At 46.6% G+C, this 20,587-nt stretch overlaps 2 protein-coding genes across 7 annotated transcripts in view; one reads left to right on the forward strand and one right to left on the reverse strand.

Annotated features, from left to right (window-relative positions):
- Positions 1–1,294: 1,294 nt before the first annotated feature.
- On the reverse strand, positions 1,295–13,238 carry eri2 (ERI1 exoribonuclease family member 2). Of its 4 annotated transcripts, none has more exons than XR_011669150.1 (10): positions 13,034–13,238; positions 12,766–12,830; positions 12,590–12,670; positions 12,021–12,292; positions 10,701–10,854; positions 9,431–9,531; positions 8,800–8,881; positions 5,553–5,641; positions 2,473–4,761; positions 1,295–2,396 (listed from the first exon to the last, which is right to left on the reverse strand). XR_011669150.1 is itself a non-coding variant. In XM_071354075.1 (9 exons), the coding sequence occupies exons 1-9, from the start codon at positions 13,054–13,056 to the stop codon at positions 2,797–2,799; spliced, it is 2,832 nt and encodes a 943-aa protein (XP_071210176.1). In that variant the 5' UTR covers positions 13,057–13,238; the 3' UTR covers positions 1,295–2,796. The 4 variants fall into 4 exon arrangements, 2 of the variants coding, with proteins under 2 accessions (XP_071210176.1, XP_071210180.1); XR_011669151.1 differs by having other exon boundaries at positions 12,165–12,292; positions 13,034–13,170; XM_071354075.1 differs by having other exon boundaries at positions 1,295–4,761.
- A 36-nt stretch (positions 13,239–13,274) lies between these two features.
- LOC139545914 (RNA exonuclease 5-like) overlaps positions 13,275–20,587 on the forward strand; it is a 30,250-nt gene continuing 22,937 nt past the window's right edge. For all 3 annotated transcript variants that reach the window (XM_071354157.1, XM_071354139.1, XM_071354147.1), the window contains exons 1-11: positions 13,275–13,379; positions 13,843–14,187; positions 14,411–14,537; positions 15,003–15,120; positions 16,289–16,396; positions 16,827–16,915; positions 17,182–17,297; positions 17,475–17,613; positions 18,472–18,566; positions 19,313–19,415; positions 20,261–20,361. In XM_071354157.1, the coding sequence (XP_071210258.1) occupies positions 13,949–14,187; positions 14,411–14,537; positions 15,003–15,120; positions 16,289–16,396; positions 16,827–16,915; positions 17,182–17,297; positions 17,475–17,613; positions 18,472–18,566; positions 19,313–19,415; positions 20,261–20,361 (1,235 nt within the window). In that variant the 5' untranslated portion in view covers positions 13,275–13,379; positions 13,843–13,948. The remainder of the gene's footprint in view (positions 13,380–13,842; positions 14,188–14,410; positions 14,538–15,002; positions 15,121–16,288; positions 16,397–16,826; positions 16,916–17,181; positions 17,298–17,474; positions 17,614–18,471; positions 18,567–19,312; positions 19,416–20,260; positions 20,362–20,587) is intronic.

Below are 20,587 nucleotides of genomic sequence, written 5' to 3' on the forward strand. Positions count from 1 at the left end.
CTGGAATCTATATAATGTGATTACTGTATGGGGTCTGTAGAATCTATGATGTGATTACTGTATGGGGTCTGTAGAATCTATAATGTGATTACTGTATAGGGTCTGTAGAATCTATATGATGTGATTACTGTATAGGGTCTGTAGAATCTATATAATGTGATTACTGTATAGGGTCTGTAGAATCTATATAATGTGATTACTGTATAGGGTCTGTAGAATCTATATGATGTGATTACTGTATAGGGTCTGTAGAATCTATATAATGTGATTACTGTATAGGGTCTGTAGAATCTATATAATGTGATTACTGTATGGGGTCTGTAGAATCTATATAATGTGATTACTATATAGGGTCTGTAGAATCTATATAATGTGATTACTGTATAGGGTCTGTAGAATCTATATAATGTGATTACTATATAGAGTCTGTAGAATCTATATAATGTGATTACTGTATAGGGTCTGTAGAATCTATATAATGTGATTATTGTATAGGGTCTGTAGAATCTATATAATGTGATTACTGTATAGGGTCTGTAGAATCTATATAATGTGATTATTGTATAGGGTCTGTAGAATCTATATAATGTGATTACTGTATGGGGTCTGTAGAATCTATATAATGTGATTACTATATAGGGTCTGTAGAATCTATATAATGTGATTACTGTATAGGGTCTGTAGAATCTATATAATGTGATTACTATATAGAGTCTGTAGAATCTATATAATGTGATTACTGTATAGGGTCTGTAGAATCTATATAATGTGATTACTATATAGGGTCTGTAGAATCTATATAATGTGATTACTGTATAGGGTCTGTAGAATCTATATAATGTGATTTCTGTATAGGGTCTGTAGAATCTGGTGATTATTGTATAGGGTCTGTAGAATCTATGATGTGGTGATTACTGTATAGGGTCTGTAGAATCTATATAATGTGATTATTGTATAGGGTCTGTAGAATCTATGATGTGGTGATTACTGTATAGGGTCTGTAGAATCTATATAATGTGATTACTGTATAGGGTCTGTAGAATCTATGGTGATTACTGTATAGGGTCTGTAGAATCTATGGTGATTACTGTATGGGGTCTGTAGAATCTATGGTGATTACTGTATAGGGTCTGTAGACCCTACACAGACCCTACTGAGTACTTCCTTTCTGGTTCTATAGACCTCAGTCCACCATGAAGTAACACCATATACACAGTGGGGTGTGAAATTATTGACACCCTTAATAAAGATGAGCAATAATGACTGTATAAAATAACTCAGACACTGAGCTATATTGTGTGCAAAAAAAGGGGGAAATTCTATTATTTTAGACAATCACTCAGAGATTTTGTTTAACAAGTAATACAACAACAAATTGACACCCCTAAAGATTCTTATACAGTAGTCAGAGGTTTAGTATTTGGTCCCACATTCCTAGCACGCAATGATTATATCAACTCTACAGATGTATATCATATTTCAGATGATGTTATAACGAATATAAATTAATGGTAAATAACATAAGGTGTCATTTTGGAGTCACAAAAAGAAACACTTTCACATTAATGTGGATGCTACCATGATTACGGATAATCCTGAATGAATTGTGAATAATGATGAGCGAGTAAATTAAAGGGTCAAAGATCATACCCCCAAGACATGCTAACCTCTCACCATTACAATAACAAGGGAGGTTAGCATTATATATCATACCCCCAAGACATGCTAACCTCTCACCATTACAATAACAGGGGAGGTTAGCATTATATATAATACCCCCAAGACATAGTAACCTCTCACCATTACAATAACAGAGTTTAGCATTATATATCATACCCCCAAGACATGCTAACCGCTCACCATTACAATAACAAGGGAGGTTAGCATTATATATCATACCCCCAAGACATGCTAACCTCTCACCATTACAATAACAGGGGAGGTTAGCATTATATATCATACCCCCAAGACATGCTAACCTCTCACCATTACAATAACAGGAGAGGTTAGCATTATATATCATACCCCCAAGACATGCTAACCTCTCACCATTACAATAACAGGAGAGGTTAGCATGTCTTGGGCGGTATGATCTTCGACCCACTAACTTTCTCACTCATTATTCACAGTTCATTTTGAAGGCTTACCGCCGATTCCACTATTGTTGCGCATGTAAAATATTGGTGGCTCTAGTACAGGGCGCCAAGAGGGACAATTTGCAATATGTGCAATTCCGACCTCATGTCAGAACACAGAACATTTATAATTTCCATTTTGTTCCGACCTCAACTGCTATATTTACAACAATAGAACCCATGTAATACAATTCATGACATATTTCATTATGACAATGCCGACCTAAAAAGTATTTTACATTTCATTATGACAATGCCGACCTAAAAAGTATTTAACATTTCATTATGACAATGCCGACCTAAAAAGTATTTTACATTTCATCATGACAATGCCGACCTAAAAAGTATTTTACATTTCATCATGACGTCATGTCATCTCACATTATGAGGATCAATTCTATTTAGAAACTGTACAGGATATTGGCCAATGAACGCACCAGATTTAGTATGTGGACATAAATCATATACACTCAAAACACACATCATACATATTTTCATAAAGTACCGTTTAAAATGACACCTTTGTTAGGAGAATCTAGAGGAGAATCTCAATTACATTTCCTTGATTCCTCCTCTCCCCTCCGCCTCACAAACCCATTGGATGAGAAGGAAATTGCTATTGAGATTCTCCCTGTGACCTCAAGCTAACTGATATCTCGTCCTAGATGATGACAGGGGGACGAACGACACTGGAGTTGAGACCAAAACACAGAGCGATGGAGGCGGCAGCGGAGGCTGGTGATTTAGCCTGGAGGAGAGCAGACTCCCACCTAAATAACTCACATCCCTTCCTGGTCCCCCCAGGGCCGTGTTGACGCACCGCACAGCAGTAGAACGCTCGGCCTTGGTTCGGACCGCCGTTACACACCGTTAGACGCTTGGCTCGCCGCCCACAGTCGCACAGCGGGGCCGTGATCTTGGTGCTACGGGTCGGCGGGAACGAGGACCGGTTAACGGACGAGGAGAGGATGGAGAACGATCCACCGACAGAAGTACGAGAGACAGAAGAGAGGCAAGAGGAGTCCTTGTGGATCGTGAAAGATGCTTTTGGCATCTCTGCGTGCAGACTTGAACGTGAAGTCGATGGGTTAGGGTTATGGACGACAGGTCTGGGCCTGGCAAAGGAAAGATTGGATGCAGAGCCGTTTGGTGTCTGTGAAGCAGAGAGGTTACTGCTGGTGGTAACTGGTTTGGGTCTAACAAAAGAAGAATTGGGAAGGTTTGTAGTAGAGGACATGGATGTGAATGAGTTCCCAGGGTTTTTTGTTGTGAGAGGTCTTGACCCTGTAGCATGGAGGTTGGAGTTCTGGAGGCCTGGTCTGGGTTTGACAAAGGAATGATTGGATGCTGTTGAGGTATTGGATGTGATAGAAATACTGGATGTAGAAGAGGAGTTTGAGGCTCTTGGCTTGTCCTTGTAGATCACAAAGGAGTTGTTCGATGTTGCCGTTTGAGGTCTTGACCGTGTAGCTGAGCGGTTGGAATCGTGGGTAACAGGTCTGGGTTTGGCAAAGGAGAAACTGCATGAACTATTTGACCCAGAGGTGTTGTATATCCTCGTTGTCTCAGCTTTTGCAAAACTTGAGGATGTTCTCGATTCGTCCTTGTCGATCACAAAGGAGTTTGACGTTTCCGTGTTCAGTCTTGACCGTGTATCTGAGAGGTTTGAGCCAGGGGTAACAGGTCTGGGTTTGACAAAAGAGGAAGTGGTCAGACTATTGGGTGCAGAGGTGTTGTAGGTCCTTGTTGTCTCAGCCTTCAAAGACACCAAGTTACTGGAGGACGTTCTACTATCGGTCTTGTGTACCAGTCTGGTCAGATGTTGGCAGGGCGTGTTGGTGGTATTGGAACTAGGCCTACTGTTGGTTGGACCTCTACCAGGATTTGAATGTACTGGGCTTGGACACAGCAAGGTCCTCCCATAGACCGAGTTATCATCCACCTCGAACGTCTCGTTCTCTGTGTACACATCAGCAACAGAATCCTCGTCACCAACCGTGACGTCGCAGTCCTCCTCCAATATCACGTCGTCATACGAACCGCACGACTCCGTTTCCACCAAGATGTGCACGTCCTCCTCCATACTTCCTGTTTCTGGGTCAAGGGTCGGGTCTGGCTGGGGTAGATGGGTAATGCAATTGACAGTGGTGGAGACGAGAACGAGGCTGTTGATGTAGTGACGAGGAGAGGGGATATTGAAAGTCATAGGAGAGGAGACGGACTGTATCGTTCCTATTCTAACTGTTCTGCTGTTGCCACGACCACCACACATTGGAGTGGTCAGACCATTTAGAAGGGTCTTTGGTGAAACAATACTCTGATACTGAACAGGTTCAGAGGTTAAGTTGGAGTTCACCTCTGTGTTGGGAACCGGGTTGTCTGAAGGCTTGGGTCGTGTTTCAACAACGTCTGTGTTGGGAACCGGGTTGTCTGAAGGCTTGGGTCGTGTTTCAACAACGTCTGTGTTGGGAACTGGCTTGCTGTTGGGTCGATTTTCAAGATGGCCGCCGCTCTTTGTCTTCTTGGAGGGGTTTTTGATAGTGGTTTTGTTATCCCCCTTGTTGCTAGGACAACCATTCCCTGGCACGTTCCCATCTCCAAACAGGGGTTTGGTCTTCAAAGGTGCCTAAGAGGTAAACAAATAAAATAAATCAATGCATTATAATTATTATTTTTTAATTCTCCCCAACGGGCTCGGGAGGCGAAGGTCGAGTCATGTGTCCTCCGAAACATGACCCGCCAAACCTCGCTCCTTAACACCCACCCGCTTAACCCGGAAGCCAGCCGCATCAAATGACGACCGAGGTCAGCCTGGAGGCGCCCGGCCCGCCACAAGAGCGCGATGAGCCAAGTAAAGCCCCCCCCCCCCGGCCAAACCCTCCTGTAACCCGGACGACGCTGGGCCAATTGTGCGCTGCCATATGGGACTCCCGATCACGGCCGGTTATGAAACAGCCCGGGATCGAACCAGGGTCTGTCGTGACCCCTCTAGCACTGAGATGCAGTGCCTTAGAACGCTGTGCCACTCGGGAGGCCCAATCAAAACTTTTTTTTAACAAACTTTATTGATAGTCAGTTCAGTAAACAGAGGAGAAACCAAACGGAAGAAAACTGACCCGAAACAAGGAGTGACTTCCTGAACTCCAATAAGAAACTGATTTTCATTGCAAAACCTTTTACATTTGCACTAATGAATACGAACCAGGTGTGTATGGAACGGGGGTGAGTCACCTGCGTGAGTCTTTACGGAGGAGGGGTGGGTATTCTGGGGCGTTGACAGAAATCCAAGGGGGTTCAATGTAGGTCGCCCCTGGGTGAGTCTTTAGGGGCGTAGTACAGTAGTCCAGGGGTCGTCAGCACGGTGGGGTCGTTAGTACTAGGGGTGTAGTAGTGGGGGTTCGTCAGGAAGCCACTCACCCTCTCCAGACTGCGTGTAATCTTCATCACACAGCCATCTCTCATCATCCTCCAGGCCAGGTGGGACGTGTTGCGGGCGTCATCCAGACCTGCAAATAACATTCAACAAAAACTATTTTCGTGTCTAGACTTTCAAAAATTTGGTTGATCTATATAGAGCTGCTGCCTATGCTGTCTGACAAATCACTATTTTGTAGTTCTTCAAAGTAAATAAGGCAAACTTTTCTGACTGCTGATTACCAACTATCAATCACTTAGGTCATGTATTTTCAGGTAGAGAGATGTGAAGCAACAGCTGCTCTCCTCAGCCTCTACCGTAGCAGGTATAACATAAAACAGACCGGAAAAGTAGACGAGCAATGGATTATGGTTATTGTAGTTAATTACCACATTGTATACGCTAAACTATGTGGAATATTGGCCTGTTGCAAACTACAACATCACACAGTTCAGGCCGGATCTAATGCATCTCTAGAGAAACTACAACTCCCTACTACATCTCACAGTTCAGGCCGGATCTGATGCATCTCTAGAGAAACTACAACTCCCTACTACATCTCACAGGTCAGGCCGGATCTGATGCATCTCTAGAGAAACTACAACTCCCTACTACATCTCACAGTTCAGGCCGGATCTGATGCATCTCTAGAGAAACTACAACTCCCTACTACATCTCACAGTTCAGGCCGGATCTGATGCATCTCTAGAGAAACTACAACTCCCTACATCTCACAGTTCAGGCCGGATCTGATGCATCTCTAGAGAAACTACAACTCCCTACATCTCACAGTTCAGGCTGGATCTGATTTATCTCTAGAGAAATTACAACTCCCTACAACATCACACAGTTCAGGCCGGATCTGATGCATCTCTAGAGAAACTACACATTGAGCTCACAGAAGAAGAAAAAAAGACCTAAATGGAATTTAAATAATTGAACCGATGTCGGTCAATTAGTTGTTTAAAAGAACAAAAAAATAACACATTTCTGTTAATCTCTCAGCACTATAAATGATCATAGAGAGATGTCTTTGGTCTGTGTGTACCTGAGTGCTCTCGTCCAGAGAAGCTCAGCACTATAAATGATCATAGAGAGATGTCTTTGGTCTGTGTGTACCTGAGTGCTCCCGTCCAGAGAAGCTCAGCACTATAAATGATCATAGAGAGATGTCTTTGGTCTGTGTGTACCTGAGTGCTCCCGTCCAGAGAAGCTCAGCACTATAAATGATCATAGAGAGATGTCTTTGGTCTGTGTGTACCTGAGTGCTCTCGTCCAGAGAAGCTCAGCACTATAAATGATCATAGAGAGATGTCTTTGGTCTGTGTGTACCTGAGTGCTCCCGTCCAGAGAAGCTCAGCACTATAAATGATCATAGAGAGATGTCTTTGGTCTGTGTGTACCTGAGTGCTCCCGTCCAGAGAAGCTCAGCACTATAAATGATCATAGAGAGATGTCTTTGGTCTGTGTGTACCTGAGTGCTCCCATCCAGAGAAGCTCAGCACTATAAATGATCATAGAGAGATGTCTTTGGTCTGTGTGTACCTGAGTGCTCCCGTCCAGAGAAGCTCAGCACTATAAATGATCATAGAGAGATGTCTTTGGTCTGTGTGTACCTGAGTGCTCCCGTCCAGAGAAGCTCAGCACTATAAATGATCATAGAGAGATGTCTTTGGTCTGTGTGTACCTGAGTGCTCCCGTCCAGAGAAGCTCAGCACTATAAATGATCATAGAGAGATGTCTTTGGTCTGTGTGTACCTGAGTGCTCCCGTCCAGAGAAGCTCAGCACTATAAATGATCATAGAGAGATGTCTTTGGTCTGTGTGTACCTGAGTGCTCCCGTCCAGAGAAGCTCAGCACTATAAATGATCATAGAGAGATGTCTTTGGTCTGTGTGTACCTGAGTGCTCCCGTCCAGAGAAGCTCAGCACTATAAATGATCATAGAGAGATGTCTTTGGTCTGTGTGTACCTGAGTGCTCCCGTCCAGAGAAGCTCAGCACTATAAATGATCATAGAGAGATGTCTTTGGTCTGTGTGTACCTGAGTGCTCCCGTCCAGAGAAGCTCAGCACTATAAATTATCATAGAGAGATGTCTTTGGTCTGTGTGTACCTGAGTGCTCCCGTCCAGAGAAGCTCAGCACTATAAATGATCATAGAGAGATGTCTTTGGTCTGTGTGTACCTGAGTGCTCCCGTCCAGAGAAGCTCAGCACTATAAATGATCATAGAGAGATGTCTTTGGTCTGTGTGTACCTGAGTGCTCCCGTCCAGAGAAGCTCAGCACTATAAATGATCATAGAGAGATGTCTTTGGTCTGTGTGTACCTGAGTGCTCCCGTCCAGAGAAGCTCAGCACTATAAATGATCATAGAGAGATGTCTTTGGTCTGTGTGTACCTGAGTGCTCCCGTCCAGAGAAGCTCAGCACTATAAATGATCATAGAGAGATGTCTTTGGTCTGTGTGTACCTGAGTGCTCCCGTCCAGAGAAGCTCAGCACTATAAATGATCATAGAGAGATGTCTTTGGTCTGTGTGTACCTGAGTGCTCCCGTCCAGAGAAGCTCAGCACTATAAATGATCATAGAGAGATGTCTTTGGTCTGTGTGTACCTGAGTGCTCCCGTCCAGAGAAGCTCAGCACTATAAATGATCATAGAGAGATGTCTTTGGTCTGTGTGTACCTGAGTGCTCCCGTCCAGAGAAGCTCAGCACTATAAATGATCATAGAGAGATGTCTTTGGTCTGTGTGTACCTGAGTGCTCCCGTCCAGAGAAGCTCAGCACTATAAATGATCATAGAGAGATGTCTTTGGTCTGTGTGTACCTGAGTGCTCCCGTCCAGAGAAGCTCAGCACTATAAATGATCATAGAGAGATGTCTTTGGTCTGTGTGTACCTGAGTGCTCCCGTCCAGAGAAGCTCAGCACTATAAATGATCATAGAGAGATGTCTTTGGTCTGTGTGTACCTGAGTGCTCCCGTCCAGAGAAGCTCAGCACTATAAATGATCATAGAGAGATGTCTTTGGTCTGTGTGTACCTGAGTGCTCCCGTCCAGAGAAGCTCAGCACTATAAATGATCATAGAGAGATGTCTTTGGTCTGTGTGTACCTGAGTGCTCCCGTCCAGAGAAGCTCAGCACTATAAATGATCATAGAGAGATGTCTTTGGTCTGTGTGTACCTGAGTGCTCCCGTCCAGAGAAGCTCAGCACTATAAATGATCATAGAGAGATGTCTTTGGTCTGTGTGTACCTGAGTGCTCCCGTCCAGAGAACTGTATCCCTAGATCCTGTAAAGCTCCATTCAGTCCCTTGGGTTTTCTGTTGTAGAACAGCTGAGAGAGAGACACATGAGTTAGACTGGGTTTACACACACACAGAGAGAGAGACACATGAGTTAACCCAGTCTAACACACACATACGTTAGACTGGGTTAACACACACAGAGAGACACATGAGTTAGACTGGGTTAACACACACAGAGAGAGACACACGAGTTAGACTGGGTTAACACACACACACAGAGAGACACACGAGTTAGACTGGGTTAACACACACAGAGAGAGACACACGAGTTAGACTGGGTTAACACACACAGAGAGAGACACACGAGTTAGACTGGGTTAACACACACAGAGAGAGACACACGAGTTAGACTGGGTTAACACACACACAGAGAGAGACACACGAGTTAGACTGGGTTAACACACACACAGAGAGAGACACACGAGTTAGACTGGGTTAACACACACACAGAGAGAGACACACGAGTTAGACTGGGTTAACACACACACAGAGAGAGACACATGAGTTAGACTGGGTTAACACACACACAGAGAGAGACACACACGAGTTAGACTGGGTTAACACACCACACCACCTACCCTGTACGTAGCTCTCAGGTCTATCCAGCTGTTCAGAACAGCAGGTTTGTGGAGCTGCTTCCGTTTACACTCATACAGCAGACACACCCCCAGGTCCCAGTCTGAAACAACACAACACAGATAATCAAGTTGAACAAGGTTATCCACATTAAATGTTTCAGACTGTACTAAAGTGTGCAAATGTCCTTATTTTATCTAAACCTAAAAGGAATACACTGGAAAGGCAGTATATAGTCAGATATGAGTACTGGGCCTACAGAGAAAGGCCGTACATAGTCAGATTCGAGTCCTGGGCCTACAGAGAAAGGCAGTATATAGTCAGATATGAGTCCTGGGCCTACAGAGCAAGGCAGTATATAGTCAGATATGAGTCGTGGGCCTACAGAGAAAGGCAATATATAGTCAGATATGAGTCGTGGGCCTACAGAGCAAGGCAGTATATAGTCAGATATGAGTCCTGGGCCTACAGAGCAAGGCAGTATATAGTCAGATATGAGTCGTGGGCCTACAGAGCAAGGCAGTATATAGTCATATGAGTCCTGGGCCTACAGAGAAAGGCAGTATATAGTCAGATATGAGTCCTGGGCCTACAGAGAAAGGCAGTATATAGTCAGATATGAGTACTGGGCCTACAGAGAAAGGCCGTATATAGTCAGATTCGAGTCCTGGGCCTACAGAGAAAGGCAGTATATAGTCAGATTCGAGTCCTGGGCCTACAGAGAAAGGCAGTATATAGTCAGATATGAGTACTGGGCCTACAGAGAAAGGCCGTATATAGTCAGATTCGAGTCCTGGGCCTACAGAGAAAGGCAGTATATAGTCAGATTCGAGTCCTGGGCCTACAGAGAAAGGCCGTATATAGTCATATTCGAGTCCTGGGCCTACAGAGAAAGGCAGTATATAGTCAGATACGAGTCCTGGGCCTACAGAGAAAGGCAGTATATAGTCATATGAGTCCTGGGCCTACAGAGAAAGGCAGTATATAGTCAGATATGAGTCCTGGGCCTACAGAGAAAGGCTGTATATAGTCATATGAGTCCTGGGCCAACAGAGAAAGGCAGTATATAGTCATATGAGTCCTGGGCCAACAGAGAAAGGCAGTATATAGTCATATGAGTCCTGGGCCAACAGAGAAAGGCAGTATATAGTCATATGAGTACTGGGCCTACAGAGAAAGCGAGGGAAATAACAATTTCTGATTTTCGCATCAATACGTTTCTTCCCATTTGAAGGTGACCCGGGTAACCTTTCCTATCCTAAGCTACTATACCTGACCAGGTGACGAAGGCACAGGGGCGCTGCTCTGCGACTGGAGCCCTCTGGTCCCTGGGGAAGACCACACCCCTCTGGTGCTCCAGAGCCTGGAGCCACCGGGAGAACCGGGACAGACAGATGTGAAGGGGAACCCCGGCCTCCACCTGTTGCTGTAAACAAAATGAATAACAGACAGATGTGAAGGGGAACCCCGGCCTCCACCTGTTGCTGTAAACAAAATGAATAACAGACAGATGTGAAGGGGAACCCCGGCCTCCACCTGTTGCTGTAAACAAAATGAATAACAGAGAGTGAGGAGGGGAACCCCGGCCTCCACCTGTTGCTGTAAACAAAATGAATAACAGACAGATGTGAAGGGGAACCTGTTGCTGTAGAAGAGAAAGCTAAATGCTAAAAATATGCTAAAAATAATTGTCAGGTTTAAAACCAGAAGAAAAACACACACGGATGTTGGCTAATGCTTCAAATATTCTGACTGTTACCATCCTGTTGAACAGGCCACAGGGAAGAAGGGTGTGTCTGCATGGAGAGGGTGCATCTGTGTGTGTGAATACCTGTGTGATTCCAGTGTGCAGAAGTCAGACAGCGTGAATACCTGTGTGATTCCAGTGAGCTGGGTGCAGAAGTCAGACAGCGTGAATACCTGTGTGATTCCAGTGAGCTGGGTGCAGAAGTCAGACAGCGTGAATACCTGTGTGATTCCAGTGAGCTGGGTGCAGAAGTCAGACAGCGTGAATACCTGTGTGATTCCAGTGAGCTGGGTGCAGAAGTCAGACAGCGTGAATACCTGTGTGATTCCAGTGAGCTGGGTGCAGAAGTCAGACAGCGTGAATACCTGTGTGATTCCAGTGAGCTGGGTGCAGAAGTCAGACAGCGTGAATACCTGTGTGATTCCAGTGAGCTGGGTGCAGAAGTCAGACAGCGTGAATACCTGTGTGATTCCAGTGAGCTGGGTGCAGAAGTCAGACAGCGTGAATACCTGTGTGATTCCAGTGAGCTGGGTGCAGAAGTCAGACAGCGTGAATACCTGTGTGATTCCAGTGAGCTGGGTGCAGAAGTCAGACAGCGTGAATACCTGTGTGATTCCAGTGAGCTGGGTGCAGAAGTCAGACAGCGTGAATACCTGTGTGATTCCAGTGAGCTGGGTGCAGAAGTCAGACAGCGTGAATACCTGTGTGATTCCAGTGAGCTGGGTGCAGAAGTCAGACAGCGTGAATACCTGTGTGATTCCAGTGAGCTGGGTGCAGAAGTCAGACAGCGTGAATACCTGTGTGATTCCAGTGAGCTGGGTGCAGAAGTCAGACAGCGTGAATACCTGTGTGATTCCAGTGAGCTCGGTGCAGAAGTCAGACAGCGTGAATACCTGTGTGATTCCAGTGAGCTGGGTGCAGAAGTCAGACAGCGTGAATACCTGTGTGATTCCAGTGAGCTGGGTGCAGAAGTCAGACAGCGTGAATACCTGTGTGATTCCAGTGAGCTGGGTGCAGAAGTCAGACAGTGTGGGGTGCTCCTGCGGCTGAACGTACGTATGGAACTCTGACTCCACCTCGCCTGTAGAGGTGTTCAGGAGAACAGCAGGAAACTCAACTAGATGGGGGAGGCAAGGGGGGAGAGGGGAGGGGGAGGCAAGGGGGGAGAGAGAGGGGAGGGGGAGGCAAGGGGGGAGAGAGGGGAGCAGGAGGCAAGGGGGAGAGAGGGGAGGGGGAGGCAAGGGGTGAGAGGGGGAGGCAAGGGGGAGGCAAGGTGGGAGGCAAGGGGGGGAGGGAGGCAAGGGGGAGAGAGGGGAGGGGGAGAGTGAGAAGGGAAGGACACAAAAAAAGTTTAATGGTTACAGTATGTAGGTATGATATTACCACAACTATTGTCAAAGTACTGTAAACTTACTAATCTCCTGCCCATAGCTGTTCCTCTCTCTCCAGCATGTGGATTCGAAGTCAATGACAATCAGATATGGGAATATTTGAGCTGGAAAGTAGGAAGTCAAAGTGACGGAAGTTGAACGAGATGTCATTGATTCAAGCAGAAAACCAAACATGTACGGCGTTTTAAAAGACTCTTACTCGATGTTAGTGGTTTCTTCTGTCCAGTTGATGACTGGCTGCGTTTCCTCACAAACCCTAGTTGTCTTCCATAACAAAACAGACATCATCCCATCAGTTTTGTCACCCCCTGCTAATGTGAATATTACTCGTTGTCCTTTTATGTTCACGGGAGCGCTAAAAACTATTTATGAGAATCATGGCAAGTCAGCATTTGAATTACATTATTTCTCGGCTAGTATGGCTGTCTAGATATATTTTAGCTAGGAAGCTAGCTAACGTTACTTACTTCGCCAGTTTCTTTGTAGACATGTCGTTTTCTTCAGGCCACGGACTCAACTTCGTTACGACTAGTGTACATTAAAATGTGAACAATGTGACAACCAAAGTACGACTTCAAAAAGAAAGTACCAGGTAAAATATCGCATACAACTTCATAACAAAGCAGTGTTGGATTCGCGGTGATCTTTTTTTGAATTCTCGTCGCATCTGTGTTACTCTGCTGCGCTCGACTAGTTTGGGCTGAAAGGAAAAAACAATCGAGCAGGAAGCGATGATTGATCAGCAGCATGGAAACCGTGAAACGTGTGAGGCGAAGCAGGTGAACTTCGCAAAACAGATTGACCCACTACGAGGTATTGATCTTTATTTGCACTAGTCACACTGTAACTTGTTAGTAGACTTCGGACATGCTACTGTATTTACTTATTGTTTGCGTATGTATGATTGTTGTGGTTTTGTAAATAAACAAGTCACGATCACTTCTCGTCGACCGAGTCGAGATGCAGTAGTGTAGAGTTTGATCACCAGTAAAAAACAGACAAGTCAACGACATAAGGAAGACTTACTAAATCAATTATGAAATAAAATGTAATGGAATTTTGTCACAGTTGGGACTGTTGCTAGGATATGATCGCTAGCTAGATGTATCTTCTGAAATCTCCATTGGGCGATACAGGGTCTGTTCCATAAAATCAGGGATTAATAAATTAGCCAGCTCAACTAACTGTCCTATTCTGAAATAACGTAATATTTTCGAAAAAAAGAGTTAAAGCTAGGATGATATAATTTACTTTCTTCACTCCGATCCATGTCCAGTTTGAGTCACAACAACTAGCCAACCAACACAGCTGCTGACGTTCATGAGGACTTGTTCTCGGAGCTACAACTTCCCTTCATCCAACCTGGGACTCCCCCCATAAGCATGGAGCCACAAGTCTGTCTCAAGAGGAAGAGGGAACCTTCCCCAACACCAGAGAGCAGTAAACGAGTGAAAGAGACAGAACTTAACGGAGTTCCAGAGTCTGAGCACCGTTCCGGTTCCCGACCCCCACTGCTCTCTCTGCCGTTTGACCGTCTCCAGGAACCGGTCACGTTGAAAGATCTGACGGAACTGCTTCAGTTTGCTGCTCTGGGGAACACCGGTGGGCTGAAACAACCCAGGTATGTTAGCTAGCTAGCTACAACAACAACAATAACAACAAACACCTCAAAACTTATCTTAGATCAGAGTCTAGACTCTCGAGGCAATAACACTACTGCATAGAGATGGATGTCACATCACGACAGGAACTGAAGCAAACATTCTGCCACAACAATAACATGATAGATATGTATGTGGATTGATGAGCGATGACAACATGTTATTGTCTCGTACCTGTTTCAGTTGGTGTCGCCTCCACCACCAGAAGAAGGTGTCAGGGGTGAGCGTGATCCTTCTAGAAGGACTGAGCCAGGCCCACTTCTACAGACACTACCTGCACTTCAAACACCTCCGCACCAAGTACACCTCTGTACGTCAAGAACCAAATGCCACCCTATTCCCTTATATAGTGCACTACTTTTGACCTGACCCTATGGCACCCTATTACCTACATAGTGCACTACTTTTGACCTGACCCTATGCCACCCTATTCCCTTTTATAGTGCACTACTTTTGACCTGACCCTATGGCACCCTATTCCCTTTTATAGTGCACTACTTTTGACCTGACCCTATGGCACCCTATTCCCTACATAGTGCACTACTTTTGACTTGACCCTATGGCACCCTATTCCCTTTTATAGTGTACTACTTTTGACCTGACCCTATGGCACCCTATTCCCTACATAGTACACTACTTTTGACCAGAACAGTATGGGTCGTAAAGTAGTGCACTCTATAGGGAACAGGGTGACATCTGGGACACGGACTATGTCAGTCATATTGCATAAGAATCCACCGTGACACATTTGTATTTTTTTACCCTCTGACCTCAGAGACACAGTTATACTCCATCGCCTGGCAACGTGATTTCTGGAATATTCAGCAGTGAAGTTGTCAACAATAGTCCCGCTGATGCGCTAGGAGACCAGGAGAGCGCTCAGCCAGAGGGAGGTATGTTATGGGTAGCTCAGCCAGAGGGAGGTATGTTATGGGTAGCTCAGCCAGAGGGAGGTATGTTATGGGTAGCTCAGCCAGAGGGAGGTATGTTATGGGTAGCTCAGCCAGAGGGAGGTATGTTATGGGTAGCTCAGCCAGAGGGAGGTATGTTATGGGTAGCTCAGCCAGAGGGAGGTATGTTATGGGTAGCTCAGCCAGAGGGAGGTATGTTATGGGTAGCTCAGCCAGAGGGAGGTATGTTATGGGTAGCTCAGCCAGAGGGAGGTATGTATGGGTAGCCCTGCCAGAGGGAGGTATGTTATGGGTAGCCCTGCCAGAGGGAGGTATGTTATGGGTAGCCCTGCCAGAGGGAGGTATGTATGGGTAGCCCTGCCAGAGGGAGGTATGTTATGGGTAGCTCAGCCAGAGGGGGGTATGTTATGGGTAGCTCAGCCAGAGGGAGGTATGTATGGGTAGCCCTGCCAGAGGGAGGTATGTTATGGGTAGCTCAGCCAGAGGGAGGTATGTTATGGGTAGCTCAGCCAGAGGGAGGTATGTTATGGGTAGCTCAGCCAGAGGGAGGTATGTTATGGGTAGCTCAGCCAGAGGGAGGTATGTTATGGGTAGCCCTGCCAGAGGGAGGTATGTTATGGGTAGCTCAGCCAGAGGGAGGTATGTTATGGGTAGCTCAGCCAGAGGGAGGTATGTTATGGGTAGCCCTGCCAGAGGGAGGTATGTTATGGGTAGCTCAGCCAGAAGGAGGTATGTTATGGGTAGCCCTGCCAGAGGGAGGTATGTATGGGTAGCCCTGCCAGAGGGAGGTATGTTATGGGTAGCTCAGCCAGAGGGGGGTATGTTATGGGTAGCTCAGCCAGAGGGAGGTATGTATGGGTAGCCCTGCCAGAGGGAGGTATGTTATGGGTAGCTCAGCCAGAGGGAGGTATGTTATGGGTAGCTCAGCCAGAGGGAGGTATGTTATGGGTAGCTCAGCCAGAGGGAGGTATGTTATGGGTAGCTCAGCCAGAGGGAGGTATGTTATGGGTAGCCCTGCCTGCGACTTAAACATCAGCCACCCTCGGTGCAAGGAGGAATTTCCTCTTGGTCTAATTGTTAGGATGTTGATTTCCGGAGTCTGTTTTGTACCTGTGTGTGTGTGTGTGTGTGTGTGTGTGTGTGTGTGTAGGTCTGCAGTGGCACCCAGTGATCAGGAAGTTTGGTCTGGAGACCAGAGGGCTGACTGGATTCCTCCTCACCCAGGAGGACATGATCAAGAAACACTTCCCTGTCCGTGGTGAGACACACTGGATACACACACACACTGGACACTCACACACACACTGGACACTCACACACACACTGGACACACACACACACACACACACACACACACACCACACACACACACACACACACACACACACACACACACACACACACACACTGGACACTCACTGGACACACACACACACTGGACACACACACACACTGGACACACACACACACACACACTGGACACACACACACACTGGACACACACACACACACACTGGACACACACACACACTGGACACACACACACACTGGACACTCACACACAGTGGACACTCACACACACTGGACACTCACATACACTGGACACTCACACAGGTCTCTCTCTCATGTCTCTCTGTGGTGTGTTTTCCAGGTCTCTCTCTCATGTCTCTCTGTGGTGTGTTTTCTAGGTATGCCTGGCAGTGAAGGCTTTGTTTGTACAGACAGTGATGACTGTGTGACTGACAGTAGTCCTCTCTATGGGCTGGACTGTGAGATGGTGAGGACATGACTGGTTAAAAGTAGTGCACTATATAGGGAATAGGGTGCCATTTGTGACATCCCATATTCATAGATTTTTATTAACAGTAGATGAAACCTCCATTTTGTTCTCTAGTTATTGCTCGGTGTCTAACGTGTGTGTGTGTGTGTTTACGTGTGTGTGTGTGTGTTTACGTGTGTGTGTGTCTGTGTGTGCGTGTGTGTGTGTGTGTGTGTGTGTGTGTGTGTGTGTGTGTGTGTGTGTGTGTGTGTGTGTGTGTGTAGTGTCTGACAGAACGGGGCAACGAGTTGACACGTATCTCTCTAGTAGACAGCAGAGGGAGCTGTGTTCTGGATGAGCTGGTCAAACCTCCTAACCGCATCCTAAACTACCTCACACAGTAAGAGGAGTGTGTGTGTGTATGTGTGTATGTGTGTGTGTGTGTGTGTGTGTGTGTGCGTGTGTTTACGTGTGTGTGTGTTTACGTGTGTGTGTGTTTACGTGTGTGTGTGTTTACGTGTGTGTGTGCATGTTTGCTTCTCAATATCTGTACGTAACCTCTCCTCTCCCCTGATAGGTTCTCTGGTATCACCCGTGCAATACTGCAGCCAATCACCACCACCCTAAGAGAAGTCCAATCAAAGCTCAAGAAAGTGTTGCCCCGGGACGCGGTCCTGGTTGGCCACTCCCTTGAGAACGACCTCAGTGCCCTGAACGTGAGTCGCCGTGGTTTACCAATGTAGCCATGACGATAGTGGTTGCAATGGCAGCTAGCAGCAATGCCCGAGGCCTGTTCAGGAGAATATAACGTTACAGAACGTGCAGATAGAAATGTATGTTGTAGAACAGATATGACTGTCAGGTAGAATAGGAATCATGTCAGATCTATTCATTTCTATCTGGAATACACACACAGGTCATATTCACCGGGAACTAAACGGACCAAAACGGGGAGGGACCTACCTGAATTTGTCAAATAAGAAACCCTTGTTTTTTTGTTTTCCATTGAAAGGCGTTTTGCTACTGTGAGCGCTAATGAATTCGACCTGGTCTCGTCTCAGCTGACCCCTGCCCTCAAAACCCCTGAACTGTGACCTGTTGTCCCGTCTCAGCTGACCCCTGCCCTCAAAACCCCTGATCTGTGACCTGTTGTCTCGTCTCAGCTGACCCCTGCCCTCAAAACCCCTGATCTGTGACCTGTTGTCTCGTCTCAGCTGACCCCTGACCTCAAAACCCCTGATCTGTGACCTGTTGTCTCGTCTCAGCTGACCCCTGCCCTCAAAACCCCTGATCTGTGACCTGTTGTCTCGTCTCAGCTGACCCCTGCCCTCAAAACCCCTGAACTGTGACCTGTTGTCTCATCTCAGCTGACCCCTGCCCTCAAAACCCCTGATCTGTGACCTGTTGTCTGGTCTCAGCTGACCCCTGACCCCAAAACCCTGATCTGTGACCTGTTGTCTCGTCTCAGCTGACCCCTGCCCTCAAAACCCCTGACCTGTGACCTGTTGTGTTGTCTCAGCTGACCCCTGCCCTCTAAGCCCTGACCTGTGACCTGTTGTGTTGTCTCCTCCCAGCTGATCCACCCCCATGTGATTGACACCTCCCTGCTGTACAGGAGAGAGTTTGGACAGAGGTTTAAACTCAAGGTGCTGGCTGAGACCGTGCTCAAGTGAGTTCATTTTCACAACACACACACTGACAACACACACTGACAACACACACACTGACAACACACACACTGACAACACACACACTGACAACACACACACTGACAACACACACACTGACAACACACACACTGACAACACACACACTGACAACACACCGCTATGCTCCATAATAGGTAGGAACTGCAGCATGTTTGTGTGTGTTTCTGCTCTGGGGTGAATTTTCCCCCATGGTACAGATCTAGGATCAGCTTCCCCCTCCCCAATCCTAACATTAACCATTAGTGGGGGAACAATGTTAAACTGACCCAAGATCAGTGTCTAGGGGCAACTTCACCCTTCTCCATGTTTAATAGTCCAATGGAGTCCGCTAATTATTATGCTCACTCACCTGTGCCTCACAAGTAATACAACAAATTATCTATTACCAGCCATAGACTGTTCACTCTGCTACCGCACGGCAAGCGGTACCGGAGCGCCAAGTCTAGGTCCAAAAGGCTCCTGAACAGCTTCTACCCCCTCTATATTGGGTTATTTTCTTTCTTTGATGCTCAAGACTGTGGATCCAAATAAATTATTCAAAGTGTTCCAGTGTGTTCTTGCTCCAGAATCCCCTAGGTACAGATCTAGGATCAGCTTCCCCCTCCCCTAACATTAACCATTAGTGGGGGACAATGTTTAAGTGACCCAAGATCAGTGTCTAGGTAGGTACATAACTTCACCCAACTCTTCTGTTTGTGACCCACAGGAAGCATATCCAGACGGAGGAGAGGAAGGGTCATGACCCCACAGAGGACGCCCAGGCTGCCCTGGAACTGGCCCAGTACTTCATACACACTGGACCACGACAGGTACACGACACACACACACACACACACACACACACTGGACCACGACACACACACTGGACCACGGCAGCTACACGACACACACACACACACTATAACAACGACAGGTACACGACACACACACACACTATAACAACGACAGGTACACGACACACACACACACTATAACAACGACAGGTACACGACACACACACACACTATAACAACGACAGGTACACGACACACACACACTGGACCACGACACACACACACTGGACCACGACACACACACACTGGACCACGAAACACACACTGGACTACGACAGGTACACGACCCACACACACTGGACTACGACAGGTACACGACACACACACACACTGGACTACGACAGGTACACGACACACACACACTGGACCACGACAGGTACACGACACACACACACTGGACCACGACAGGTACACGACACACACACACACTGGACTACGACAGGTACACGACACACACACACACACACTAGACCACGACAGGTACACGACACACACACACACACTATAACAACGACAGGTACACGACGCACACACACTGGACTACGACAGGTACACGACACACACACACTGGACTACGACAGGTACACGACACACACACTGGACCACTACAGGTACACGACACACACACACTGGACCACGACACACACACACACTGGACTACGACAGGTACACGACACACACACACACTATAACAACGACAGGTACACGACACACACACACACTGGACCACGACAGGTACACGACACACACACACACTGGACCAATACAGGTACACACACAGACTCCCAGGCTGTGTAACCAGTCTGTGTGTTCTGTATCAGGTAGTGGAGCTGTATTGTGAAGAGCTGTGGGGTGGGAGTCCTACCATGTACCAGCCTCCTGTCAACAGAGCAACATGTACACACAAACACAACAACAACAGGTACGACCAACAAACCCTTCCCCTCTTTTCCATATGTGGTTCCTCTTGTATTAGCCTGGAGGTGAAAGAAACACCAGTTTAGGAGAGTTGCTGGTTAGCAGAGTAGAACACCTGTTTAGGAGAGGTGCTGGCTAGCAGAGTAGAACGTCTGTTTAGGAGAGGTGCTGACTAGCGGAGTAGAACACCTGTTTAGGAGAGGTGCTGACTAGCAGAGTAGAACACCTGT

This window comes from Salvelinus alpinus, chromosome 2, assembly GCF_045679555.1.
Source record: "Salvelinus alpinus chromosome 2, SLU_Salpinus.1, whole genome shotgun sequence".
NCBI classification, from domain to species: domain Eukaryota; kingdom Metazoa; phylum Chordata; class Actinopteri; order Salmoniformes; family Salmonidae; genus Salvelinus; species Salvelinus alpinus.

Coding starts and splice junctions, on each gene's coding strand:
- eri2 (XM_071354075.1), bottom strand. CDS start 13,056: ATGTCTACAAAGAAACTGGCGAA. Junction 10,855..12,020: donor AGCTCACTGGAATCACACAG/GTATTCACGCTG, acceptor TTTTGTTTACAG/CAACAGGTGGAGGCCGGGGT. Junction 4,762..5,552: donor TTACACGCAGTCTGGAGAGG/GTGAGTGGCTTC, acceptor TTTACCTCTTAG/GCACCTTTGAAGACCAAACC.